This window comes from Anopheles funestus, chromosome 3RL (genome assembly GCF_943734845.2).
Source record: "Anopheles funestus chromosome 3RL, idAnoFuneDA-416_04, whole genome shotgun sequence".
NCBI lineage: Eukaryota > Metazoa > Arthropoda > Insecta > Diptera > Culicidae > Anopheles > Anopheles funestus.
In genome coordinates, this window is record NC_064599.1 from 31,682,665 (window position 1) to 31,695,407 (window position 12,743).

A 12,743-nucleotide genomic window follows, 5' to 3' on the forward strand; every position below is an offset into this window, starting at 1 on the left:
GGAAAAAAGAAAACAATCAACAACAGTAAAAGCGACAAAACAAAACGTACAATATGAGGCGAAAATAAGAAAAAAGTTAATTAAAAAAGTTTCGATATGTAAACCGAGAAATATCGTTTATACCTTCTACTCTTGGTCTAGGTATTACCCGGGATGGTGGCCATGCCCAAAAGCCCTACTCTGCCTTCCTCCCGCATTTGGTTCTGTCGTGTGAAGAAAGGACTCGCCGCCTTTCTGCCCACCCTACAAACCAGTCCAGGTGGGTGGCCATAGTACACCGTTCTCACAAACTCACGCTTGCTCGCACACAACGGACTGACTTTTCTATCGATAACGGATGGCAGTTGGTTGGGGGTGGGTGAGTGGATGGTTAGGTGAGTTTTGGTTCCTTTTTTTCCGGGGGGTTGGAGATACGATGGTTGTTATGCTGTTTCATTTTATTCACGATATTATAGTACGTGGTGTGCAAAGGAAAACATGTTACCCTCCGATCACACCGCAAAGTTTCGCTTCCGGGGAGGGGGGCCAACTGATGCTACTGCTGCTGCTGTTGCGCTTTTCCTTTGCCAAAAAATATGTTGCCCTACTCCGGGAACTACCGAAAACCACGGGCATTGGTTTCGTTTTGTCACCACGTATTTTACTCCTCCCCCTGGGCCACATCTTCACCATCGGCTTTTACATGCGGATGACGATGTTTGTTGAGTCTTTTGTGGCAATGACAGGACACAATCGTTATCTTAACTTTTCTTTTTCGTGTTGCTCTCCTTCCTTCTCAACATGGTTGGGCAACTTTCTCTTTTCCAGAAAAATTGTAACATCTTTTCAAATGCACTGAAGTGAAGCTTAGTCGACGACGATGCTGTTTCATAGAACTGGTACAAAGCAGTGCAAAGACTTGGGATTTTCGCCAAAATATTATTCTTGTAACTATCAGAAGTATTATGTTTATGTTTTTTAGGAGCTTTGGAGTACTAAAAGCTTTTTGTTTGAGTAAAAATGTTAAAGAAAAACACGAAGAAATCATTGCTATACCGAACAAACCGAAACAAAAAATAAACAAAAACACAACTTCAACAGTACGTGAATTGAAATTCAAAAAAACACCTATCAAAACTACGCAAAACTTGAACAATGTTTATGCAACATCAATGTACCGAATCGAATTGCTATTGTCGGCTGTCATCCTGTCAACGGATGCTAATTCATCGTATTCTTCTCCCTTACAAGGATCTCTGCATACGAAGCTGCCTGTCTGTCTGTCCCCGATCGGTAACATGGAAGGGAAATGTCAAACCATTTTCCTACCGACGTACGGCACACATTCCCCTTATACGGCAGCTGTGATGCATATCAAGAAAGGTTTCAATATCCAACCAACATTGCAAAACGTTGGCATCAATGCAAACTGCAACTGCAACGTAGGAAGATGCACCGTACGATACGCGGGCATCTTGCAAAGACGCGGGCATGATGTAATCGCAACAAATCAAGTTATTCGTTATCAGTTCTTGAACGAGAGAACCAGAGGGAGAGCACGCTACAGTGGGGAAAGCGGAAAATCGTGGTCATGTGGAGGTTCGGTGCAGTTTGCCGATACATGTCTCCCTATACCTCTTCACCATGGCGTGATCTCTTAATCGAGCTGATCAATAGGTTCAATAGAGAGGGCCGCTGTGTATGTACCGTTTTCAATCGATACCACAGAGCACTGCTGCTTTCGACATTCGGAAGATAACGTGACGATACACCGAATGCTTGTGGAGTTATGTTGCCATGCCAGGAACGGAATCACAGTCAGCAAATGGCGATGGTCGATTACGAGCCCACAGGAACGCTCGTGGGTTTATAAGCGGGTTATACACATGATTCGATGGGTGGGGAAAGAGAGCCCGATGGAGCATCAATTATTTACCGTCCGATGGGTTGCACAGCATTGCAAGACGCATCAGCATCTCATTTGTGTAATATGATGATGGTACGATGGAGACTTGGGAGAGACCCGAATGACCAGAGGATTATGTGATCTCCCACCTGTGTTCCCGAACTGTGTTCCAGAAACATGATTACGGTAAGTGGGAACAACAGCCATACACTGGCCACGGCTGCTGGACTTATGTGAACGGGCATTGTAATGCGGTGAAATCGTGAGTACCAAATGTCCAGTTTGTACTTCTTGGACAATAAATACTACCCTCCCACTGATCACTGATTGCTTAAGACATTACCCAATAATCAACTTGTCTGTGACTGGTTCTGAGCAGAACATCCTCAACAGCAAGTGGATGATCGGGTGTAAAATTGAGTAAAACTTTGAATTTTTTTTGTCAATAATTCTTTGTTTGGTGTACCTAGTTAGAATTGATAAAATTCTGATAACCGAAACAAGAAAAACTTTGACAGGATTTAAGAACTTTTATTTTATTGTATGAACTTTATTGGAAATCAGGATCACATAGTTTTTGTGTAGTAATCCTCAAACATCTACCCGGTTTAACCTTTCAAGGAATCTCTTGATTGTTCAGGATAATCTTCAAATACGAAGCCGTGCAAGGTGATCGGAAGAGCAATGCAATATCACTTGTTCGTTCTTCGTTAGAATCTGGATAGACTTTTCCCGAGGAAAGCAATTAGTTGATTGTTTTTGTGCTGTTGGGTAGTTCCCATCGCTTCCTTTTGCTAACTACCAATCCATGAATCCAGATCCTCTCTCCAAGAACTGCCTATCATCGTTGTGTTTTTTCCAACCCGGTAAACAACATCATTTATTGTAGAACAGAACACAAAAACCTGCCCCAAAGAAATGGAACTTGATCTTGGTAAGTGACTGTTGCTAAAATGTTGTGAAACAGGTAGAATAATTGCATCTTCGTAAAGCGTCTATCCTTAAACCTGTTAAACAAGTTGCGTTATGGAGTATGTGAGTGAGGAGTTTTCCAACGTACAAATATCATTAGGATTCATTATGTATGTTTGAGGGTGAATTCATTAGGATTATTATCTGGAGAGATGATTTTAACAACAATCAGCACATAGGTAATTGTATCTAGGTTGCTATTAACATCCATCATGGCTGATGATGAACAGCCAGAGAACAAATATCCTTGTTCGAAAATTGTCTATGCTAACATTTACCTTCCGTCTGGAACAAAATAATTGGAACAGCATACCCAATCGAAAAGCCCCGCTGGGTTATAAGGTTATGGTAAAGGTAGGATTTGTACTAGACTATTAGACACACACGCCAAAAAAAAGCATCATCGAAAGCACATTTCTATGGGCGATGTTTCCTTACGATTGTAGGCCACCAGCAGGCATCGGTCCGTACAGATGGATCACAGATGAACAGGAACGTTTCATAAATGTTGTTTTTTTTTGCAGAATTTCCTCCAGTTCTCTGCTAGTTTGAAATCGATCGGAATGAACTTTCCAATTATGGGAAGAATGAATCCAATTCAATTAAGCAACGGCGAATCTCCGCGCACGCTATCGATTGCGCTTCCAGCACATTTCATTGCGCTTTGTGTTGAGAGCGACGTTTCTTATCAGACGGGAATGCAAATATTTTGTACAATGGACAGAAAAGGCTGGAGTATTGTAACAGCCAACAGATGGAGTGATAAAAGTGCAACACGACGGGAAAAGCTCTCGAGTGCCGAATGGGAAATTCTGCTTTTTTGCAACATATCGATGGAATGCATTTAACATTTGGCATTAAATTTAGTATGAAAATATCAGAAAAATATCCTGAAGCTAAATATTGGAATCAACTTGCATGTTTGCATAAAATCTATCGACCCAAATGCCGCTTAACATCAATGCGCAACAGCAGCAGCAACAGCCCCAAATACAAAAGGCAGTAATTAGATTATGAAATTAAATTTTTCAATTTTAATTTACACCCCATTTGCACGACACATTAGATTTAATTACGGGCAAACAACACTCACTTACTCGGTGCGGCCAAACACACCCGACGACGCAAAAGGCGAACGTTTTTTTGTATTTTCTCGCAACCAAAGTAGAGAAGCGATAACGAATCCGCAGTATACAAATAGTGTAGCATTGCAGCTCGCTTTGCGTGCCTTCCGTTTCCGTTTACTGTGAGCCACATGACGTATCCCGTGTGTCGTCCACCACTGTAACACTGTTCCTTAAATTGGAAAGGATTTTTGCAAAAATCACATGCCAGCTTTTCCGTAATTCAATTGCCAGTGAATCCGTAAAAATGCGCCCCATACTTTGTTGAGCGGCTAGTCACTGGGAAAAGTTCTAGGCTCGTACGGCTCAACCACGGATAGACGAAAAGGGTGTTATTGTATATCATCGTTGGTACACACAAACACGGGGAGAGACACACATCATGCGAACGCTACTTAACGCGGAATCAGTCAACGGTGAAAAGTCATAAAGTCGTCAAGCGCAACCAGGAGTTAACAAAATTTAATTAAACTCAACAGCATTTACAGCGCTGATGCGAGCATACCAAATACCGTACGCACAACATGGACGTCCTAACCATGCAGTAGAATGAAAGTATGGATAGTATTACTATCTGTGCTATATGGATGGAGCTCACTAAAAAATGAACTATTTGTTTAAAATAAAATCCATCGCTTATTAAATTATTAAAGCAAAATGTTTGTTAAGTTTTAACCTTACATTAAACGGTATTTTGAGGGAATTTTGGGTCAATTCTTGAAGAATTATACATCATTGTAATTACCTAGAGTACAAGAAAGTTTTTTGCAGGATCAAAATATATGTAACAAGGATTATGTTAAGTTAACAAAAGTGGTTGGCTTATCTAGGAAAACTATTTTCAATACAACTTAATATTTAGTCGTTTCAATACTTGAAAGAGCCTTTCAAGACTCTGATCATGCATTTCAACACTTTTTCAATATCTCAACGCCATTCTTATTGAACGATTAGTCTTCGCTCACAAGATGGAAGTTTTTGATCTCTCTGGACGACTTTCACCGTTTGATCTACATGAAAATATCCTCTTTTATATTCAGGCTGGTACTGATAGTTCCAAACTACATCCATTGTCACGTGCCGATGGAAATAAATAATTTTTACAGAGCTTGAATAGATCAAAAAAGGGGCCCGAATTCCAAACGCATTCGCAAACTATTCAGATTTCGATCATGCAATACTATTTTACACAACTTTTTTTTTATTCTTCCTCCGAACAATGGTTGATTTTGAACGAATAGAGCGTGCAACAATGATTGGTGTTTGTAGGTCAGTGTTTGAAGTTAGCATATCAGCTTATACTACGTGACTTTACTGCTGCCGAAAGCCGAATAATTCTATCAAGCCTTTAAATTTTACCGCCATATTTGCCACCAAAAAGCAATGTTCTCTCTGAACACTTGAAAGTAATAATTTTTCCTTGCGCAAAAATAACAGATTTGAAGTCATTATGACTGGCATGACAACATATTTATTTATTCAATCGCCATCTTTCTTTTAAAAGTATTGAAATTAAATTCTATCCATAAAACAGAATTCAATAAATTGTCTTGTATAAACTCTTACAGACCCGCATGTTCATCTTTAATTGAACGTGATGAGCAGATGAGATTAAAGATTGTGAAATATCACAAGAAATGTCTATCCCAGACATTGAAATCAGAACATTTTAATAATTAATTATATTTCGTAATCATATGTCGTTCATGTATGTCAATGTCATTAATTCGCAAGGTCTTTCTAAAACTTCACAACAAATCAGCAATTTTGTACTTTTATATAAAAAAATCAAGAGAGAATCTAATGCTGGAGAGGTAAAGTTAAAGAGAAGAGACAAGTTGTTTATTTATACATCAACTATCAATTATAGTTAATCTTATAAACTTATGCAATTACTAATTGTTGGAGAATATCATTACAAAAATGCTAAACTAATTAAGAAATTGTTTCAATATTTTTTATACTACGCAGACAGTAAGCAATCAAATGCATGATGGAAAACTACGCTTTATTTGTTGCTTTGCATGAACAAATAGCTCAAGGATTTGAAAAAGGTCTGTAAGTGACAGGTTTAAGGCATGTCGTGGAAAGACACGTGTGTTACTGAGGGTTTTCCGTCTGCTTTCATCATGGCGTACGGATAGATGCACTGTTTTTGTGACAGGTGCATTACCTTTACCTGACGTGATGACATAACCAACTCTTGTTAAAAAAAAACAGAACAATTGAATTGCTAGCAAATAAAGAAAAACTATTCACACGCAATATTTGAGTTTCGAAATATTGCTAAACTATTGTACACGGTACGAAATCTTTAGTTGTTAAAAATATATTAACACATACCACCAACGACGCACGATGGAGACAGTATGCATCATGCATCAAACTTGGCGTGCAATTCAATTTATTTAATTAACCATAAATCACACAGCTCACGATGATCACCTTGACACAAACTTTCACCATCATCACCGTTACTGCAATTTCATCATTTGGGAGGTTTTTGTTGCTTAGCCGATTACCCCGATGGTTTACTCTCATCGAGCGCCAAAAAGTCCCTTTTGCCTGTTTGGTGAAACTAAGCGCTACATTTCTCATGGTGAGAAAACATGTCCCTCCCATGTCAGCACGCCTAGGCTAGGTTTGATCAGCACACATTCCAACGGTTCGGTACGAATTCCGCGTTTTGCATCTAATTAGAATTGCGCTGATCGCGTCACGGCACAAGCGTATTTGCTGGTGGTATTTTAGTGTGCAACAAAAGATTCTAGCTCAAAATTCATAGCCAAACATTAAACCATAAAACCCTTCCCGCTCGGTGTAACGCCGTCCTTAAGCCATTATTTCATCCACCATTTAAAGGTGATCACCGTGAGATGCAGTGCAGGGGGGTAGAGAGCTTCCCTAAACAAACCCGTGATCGCCCGTTTGGATGCCATGTCTAGACTAACTTTAGTTGTGGCATCTTTCGCGATAGCACCATGTAAAGTGCTGCTGCTGTTGGCATTTTGGTCCAAAGGACGTATTAATTCTACGTCATCCTCAAAAAACTTGTAACACACCCTTCGACGAGCCGTGGCAAAAGCTAGCACGTTTCACTTGCATACCAAAAAAACTGTACAAAACGCTACACACGGCTGTGTTCACTTTAACTCGCCGCACGGTCACAGTGCAAGATTCGGATCAAGAAGCCAGACTGATCGGACCGCAAATGAAACCAGACAGAGCCAGTCTTGCCCTCTTTAGAGCTGTGATGACAAATACACACATATACATACCTGCGTGATATAGTACATTTTTCATAAGAAATGAAATAAAAGCAACATGCCTTGCCACCAGTGGGGCGCGAACGTTTTGCCGTGCACGGAACCGTGCACGGGAGTCACCCGAAGATCGGGGCTTCTCGTCATCTCGTACACGATCGCCACAGCCAGCAACGTGTGTCTGAGAGCACACGGTGGACGGGAATGATCTGTTTTATTTATTTCTTTTTTTTCTTCTGCCACACGACTAATTAACGGAATAGTCCTTAGATTTTAATTTTAGAAAACCCAAACCAAAGCACATGTATTTGGCATTTTCACCGCCGTGATTGCAACATACGCAAAATACGGTGTTTGTTGTTAGGATCGACCACACCTTTGGTTTAAAAACTATTCCGGTGAAGCAGACTGCAACGATAAAGCAATGTACCTAAAGTGCGCTTGATGGGAGGATGAATAACCACCGCCAGTGGCAATTGTTCGCAAAGAGACATGTTGTTAACGTGAGAGTTAACGAAAAATAAAAATTAAAAAAATTTTGCTAATATCGTTGCATCAATCCTCAACCATTATGTGGTACCATGACCCTAATGTTATAAATTTTAACACTAGAACTACCGGACCAGTCATTTTGACTGAAACGCTTCATCTTCGGCACATTATTTTTTGGGAATAAACAATCCCAAGGTAATTGAAACATGAATTTTGCTTATATATTCTACAGTAAGATCCCCAATAAACAATAAAACTCTTTGAAATTGTTTTAAAAATTAACCACCAACGAAAAATGCTCAAAACGCTTGACAGTTCTAGTGTTAAACAATGTAAATCGTTTGATGATGTCGCTAGTACTCAAATAGGCAATCGTAAAAATTATTATTAAAAACGAACCCAAAACAAAAATCAATATAAAACAAGATCTGATCAACTGTAAAATGAAATGTAACACGTAGACAAGAGGGAGAGGAAGAAAAAAAGACTCCACTTTGTAGCTTCCATGCAAAAAGGCCCAAACCCTGCCGACTTTCATTACCAACAAGGAACCCACATCATAATCATCGTAGCAATTCCCCCTTTTTCCGCATGGCAGGCGAACGAGTAGACCCTTCTTATGGTACCGGGGATTTTGTACCTTTCAAACATGCATAAACTCTTGAGCAATGATACCCATCCCGCAACATCCCGCACCGTGTGTAACGTTGGCAAGTGGATACGAGACGTGCTAAAGGGACCAGCACTCTCGCACACACGCTCGTATACCCAGATCCGTCCGACGTATTTCTATTGCTCCTTTTGTGTATAGTGTGTGTCCCTAGCTGCCATCCTGATGTTTCGTTGGCTATCGTCCTTGTGTGGGTGCGTTTTTTTTATGTAGAGTTTGAGTTTCTCCACTCATTTCCAGAGTCGTCCAAAAATAAAGGGGGGAATGTCAGAGGCAAGGAAAACAAAAAGAACCGGAAAGGAATCCTTTTGATGGTGAACGCTCGACGATGATCATGAAAATGATGAACCTGATGATAGGAGCAGTGCCACAGGGCTAAGGGCCTCCGCTCACCACTGTCTGATTGGAGGAGGAGGGAAAAAAGCAGCACGGAGCACACGATACTGCTCTTCCTTATGCCCTCCTTACATCCTTTATTGCAGACTATGTATAAAACATATCCATCATTGAGACCACGAGACAGGCATTTTTCCTTCTATTCCATTTTCCTTCACTCTCTCTCTCTCTCTGGCGATGGAGTGGCACGGAAATCGTGAAGAACCCTCACAGGCAGCGGAGATGATGCTACCGCCTCGTGGCAGAAAAGTGACAAGAGAACACAGTACCCCGGGTGCCGTAGACACGACCGAGAATGCTTTTTCCTCTGGTGTCGGGGCAGGGCCCCCGGATGGCAGCGTGTGCATAGTAGAGCGGCACAAGCTCGCACTACTTCAAGTGTTGTATAATTAAAGAGTCTTCTTTCTGCCTACACGGCAAAATCGCCACAGCTGCTAAATGAAAAGAGCGCACAACGGTTGCGGCGCCGCACACTCAGCCACGCGCGCGTTTGAGTATTCCGCGACTGTCTTCCCGCTTTCCTTATCCACCACCTCGTTTGGAGGATGTGTGTTCTTGCGAGATAATCCGAAGGATGACTTTTCGCGAAAGTACATTACAGCTTTGCTACAATGGAGATGGAAATGTTCAACATTAAAACGTTGTATGTTGGAATGTTTACAATTGCTTTGAAAAGTTTACGTTACCTTAGATAATTTTTCACAATGTAGACTAATGTTACTACACCGTAATTCTATTTTTTTGTCCTGGAAGTAAAGATCTTCTCTAGATCATATTGTCTGCAAACATAATGATCTTCTTCGCCTGAGAACATTCGATCCACAACCCCCTTCAAAACCATGAGACCATTCTTCATTAGAAAGTATTGTCGGCCAATTTAAAAACACAATGTAAAAGTGTCCTTCAGACGTTGTACTTCATTGAAGTTCTTGAACATATTTAATTATACTAAAGGAAGGAATATTTTCTTTGTCTAGCATAATCTTTTTAAAAAACACCAACTTTTGTTCATAATTCTTGTTTCTGTTTGGCTACAACATTTCGAGCCTTTCTTTTGTCTCTGTGTTTCAAGTCTAACATTTAACTTAAATTACAAATAATTGTTTAATATTTCACCATCCACGAGGTACTTTAATAAAAATAAACTTAAATACAGCTTATAATTTGTCATAAGATAGTATAACCGGAAGTAATAAATCGATCTAATGTTTAGGATAAATCATCGACCCAAGAACCTACCTTTCCTTGCATGATGAGTCGAATGGTGAGGGTTACTGCCGAATCATCGGACAGGTTGATGTCCCCGATCTTGACCATTTTGTTGTCCTCCATTTCGGCGAAGGATTCAATGATGCTTGCTTCGAAGGTGGTTATTTTGACGGATTTTAAACACACTTGTACACTGGATAATAAAGCGTTCACACTGGGACTACTGGTTGGGCGCAGTCACTATTATATCGGGCGTTACAGGATTGCTTGTTTGCTTGTTTATGCTGTTTTGTAAGCTTTACTGAGACGCTGATGGAAAAACTGGTTGAAACTGGGTACGCTGGAGAACTGAATAAAGACGAAGACGTATGAATTGCGATGCGCTTGTTGTTGACTTCACTACGATACGAATTTCTATCATTTTGTTGGTTACGAAAGCACATAGCAGATGATGCAATCATAGAACTTGCAATAATACCATATCCGAGATACATCCATTCATAAATACAGATGATCGGAGCTATTCACAAACACAACCAATTAAAAGTTAAAGGTTTTTTTTTGGTAACGCATTTATACTTATGCGAGTGTTCAGAAATGAAGCAGATTTACTGTTTTAATTACACATCAAACGATGAATATTACCGGCAAACCAGCCGGGCAAGTAAAACAACGCCAAAAATGGATGTACGAAAAAGGGCCAAAGTTGATTAATTAAAAACATCCTCCAGAAAATGGGCGAAAGTGACTTCTTCCATTTTTTTTTTTTGTGTGAGCTGCCTCTGACACTTTTTGTCGCACGACCGACTGGAAACTCATCCTTGAATTTGCTGCTTCCTTCGCATCACACACACACCCCTACCCTGTACGATCCTAGCACACTGAACCGGCTTGACAAAGTGGCAAACAAAAAGCAAACCGTCCTTAAAAACATTCCGACTAGAGTTCCGAAAGCCTTTCGGGGAGTTCTGCAACGTTGTCATCGCTCAAGATAGATTAAATAAATTAAAAGTAAATCTAGTTCCATGCTTCCTCCACCTCAACCTCCTAGCAGGCAAGAAAGCAAAACAAAAAAAGAGCCAAGGGAACCAAGGGAGCTCTAGAGACCGAGCCTAAATTGAGGAAGTATAGCTTTCCCGATTTAGACGAGTTTTTCTTTATATCTCCCACCAAAAAAAAACACAGGTTTAAAAGGATGGGTTAAAAAAGTTCGTAGCTTTTTTTGTTGTTGCTGTTGTTGCCATTCTTTCTTGCCATTCAATTTATCGCTTTTCGGGAAGAAATGGTTAAACGCGCTTATAGTAATGCGCTCATCAACAACCGAGAGGGCAGGAGGGTTGCAAAAATGTCAGCCAACTTTTGGTAGATGATCCCGTAGAACGCGTCTTCGCATAACTTCCAACAGACCCATTAATGCCACCATTACACGGTCGGTGACATTTTGGCCCTCATCTTTCTAGCTCACAAAACTAGGGGATAATCTGATGATGTGGAAAATTGCGCTCCAACATCATCACCTACATCAGATTAAATTATCGCTAAAGTTATGGTGGGAGAAAAAAAAAGAAACCAAACCAAACTACAAATTATTTGGATTTTAAGATTCTTTAAGACCTATTTGGATATTTCCAAAGAAATAGAAAACTTTAATCACTATAACCACCAATTGAAGAAAACTGCTACTTTAAAACTAACCCTAAGTTAGATTTTCGTAAGAAGTTTCATCTTAAATGTAGGTATTCCATCATCAAGTGGCACTAGAACTCGGTGTACAAAATTCTTCCATATGTTCACCGGAAGTGTCTGACGGGGTTTAACTAAACACTTTAAATTTCCGGCCCCGGATATGCGAGCAGGGTGGAGTTCTTGGTCGTAAAAAACGATTTACACGAAGTAGAAACATCCTTCCCCCTTCGGGGGGTGTTGTTGTACCGGCTTCCCAGCAGCAGGACCAGGTAAGCAAAAAAAAAAACACCCAAAATTGGTAAATTGCATCGAAATTGGGTTTAATGGCAAACAGTTTGTCCGGAAGCTAAAGTTTTCGTTATGGTGTGTTTCGCGAACCACAAGACATGGGGAAGGATCGTCTTTCTCGAGTATGTAGTAGTGGGTACGGATGGTGCGTGATTTAAGGGAGAGCATAAAGGCGTGTTTCTTTGGTTGGTGGAGCTATCAAGCTGGACGGCATCAGGTACACACAAACACACGCATCAGGAAGTACATGGAGGCATGTAAGGTGCTGTCGGAATAAAGCAACGGGCAACCTCCAGCAGCTCGGGCGAAACTAAATGGATAGAGATTCAATTATGCGGCGATACGAGATGAATATTAAATTCTTATACCATCGTACACACACACCCACACAATTCTATCCGGTGGGGCTTTCACTTTCTTTGCGCCGATACTGTTTTTTGGTTCCACACGGGGTGGGTTTTTTTAGAATCTTTTCGCGCCTTCTAACTAACGTCCTAACAGACACGCTTCTACCTCACCACGACCTCTTTTTGGGGAGCATTTGGAGGATATTTGGTGCGCCAGGGGATTGCCAGAACTGTTTCCTAGGTGTGTTCGACTTATTGCGTTTTGCGGTTCTACTTTGGTTTGTTTGTGTGCACTTTCTGTTTTTCTTTTTCGCATTTGATTAAGCAGGTATGTTTTTACGGGTGGCTGACGATTTTAAGCAGGGGCTAAGCACTTCCACTACCACCACACCATCACCACCTGGGGGGGCT

General features: G+C 40.6%; 1 protein-coding gene across 15 annotated transcripts in view; it reads right to left on the reverse strand.

Annotated features, from left to right (window-relative positions):
- Nucleotides 1-12,743, reverse strand: part of LOC125770954 (poly(rC)-binding protein 3) — a 129,368-nt gene that overhangs the window by 54,091 nt on the left and 62,534 nt on the right. For all 15 annotated transcript variants that reach the window (XM_049441088.1, XM_049441086.1, XM_049441089.1 and 12 more), the window contains exon 2: nt 10,042-10,359. In XM_049441088.1, coding sequence (XP_049297045.1) covers nt 10,042-10,134 — 93 coding nt within the window. In that variant the 5' untranslated portion in view covers nt 10,135-10,359. The remainder of the gene's footprint in view (nt 1-10,041; nt 10,360-12,743) is intronic.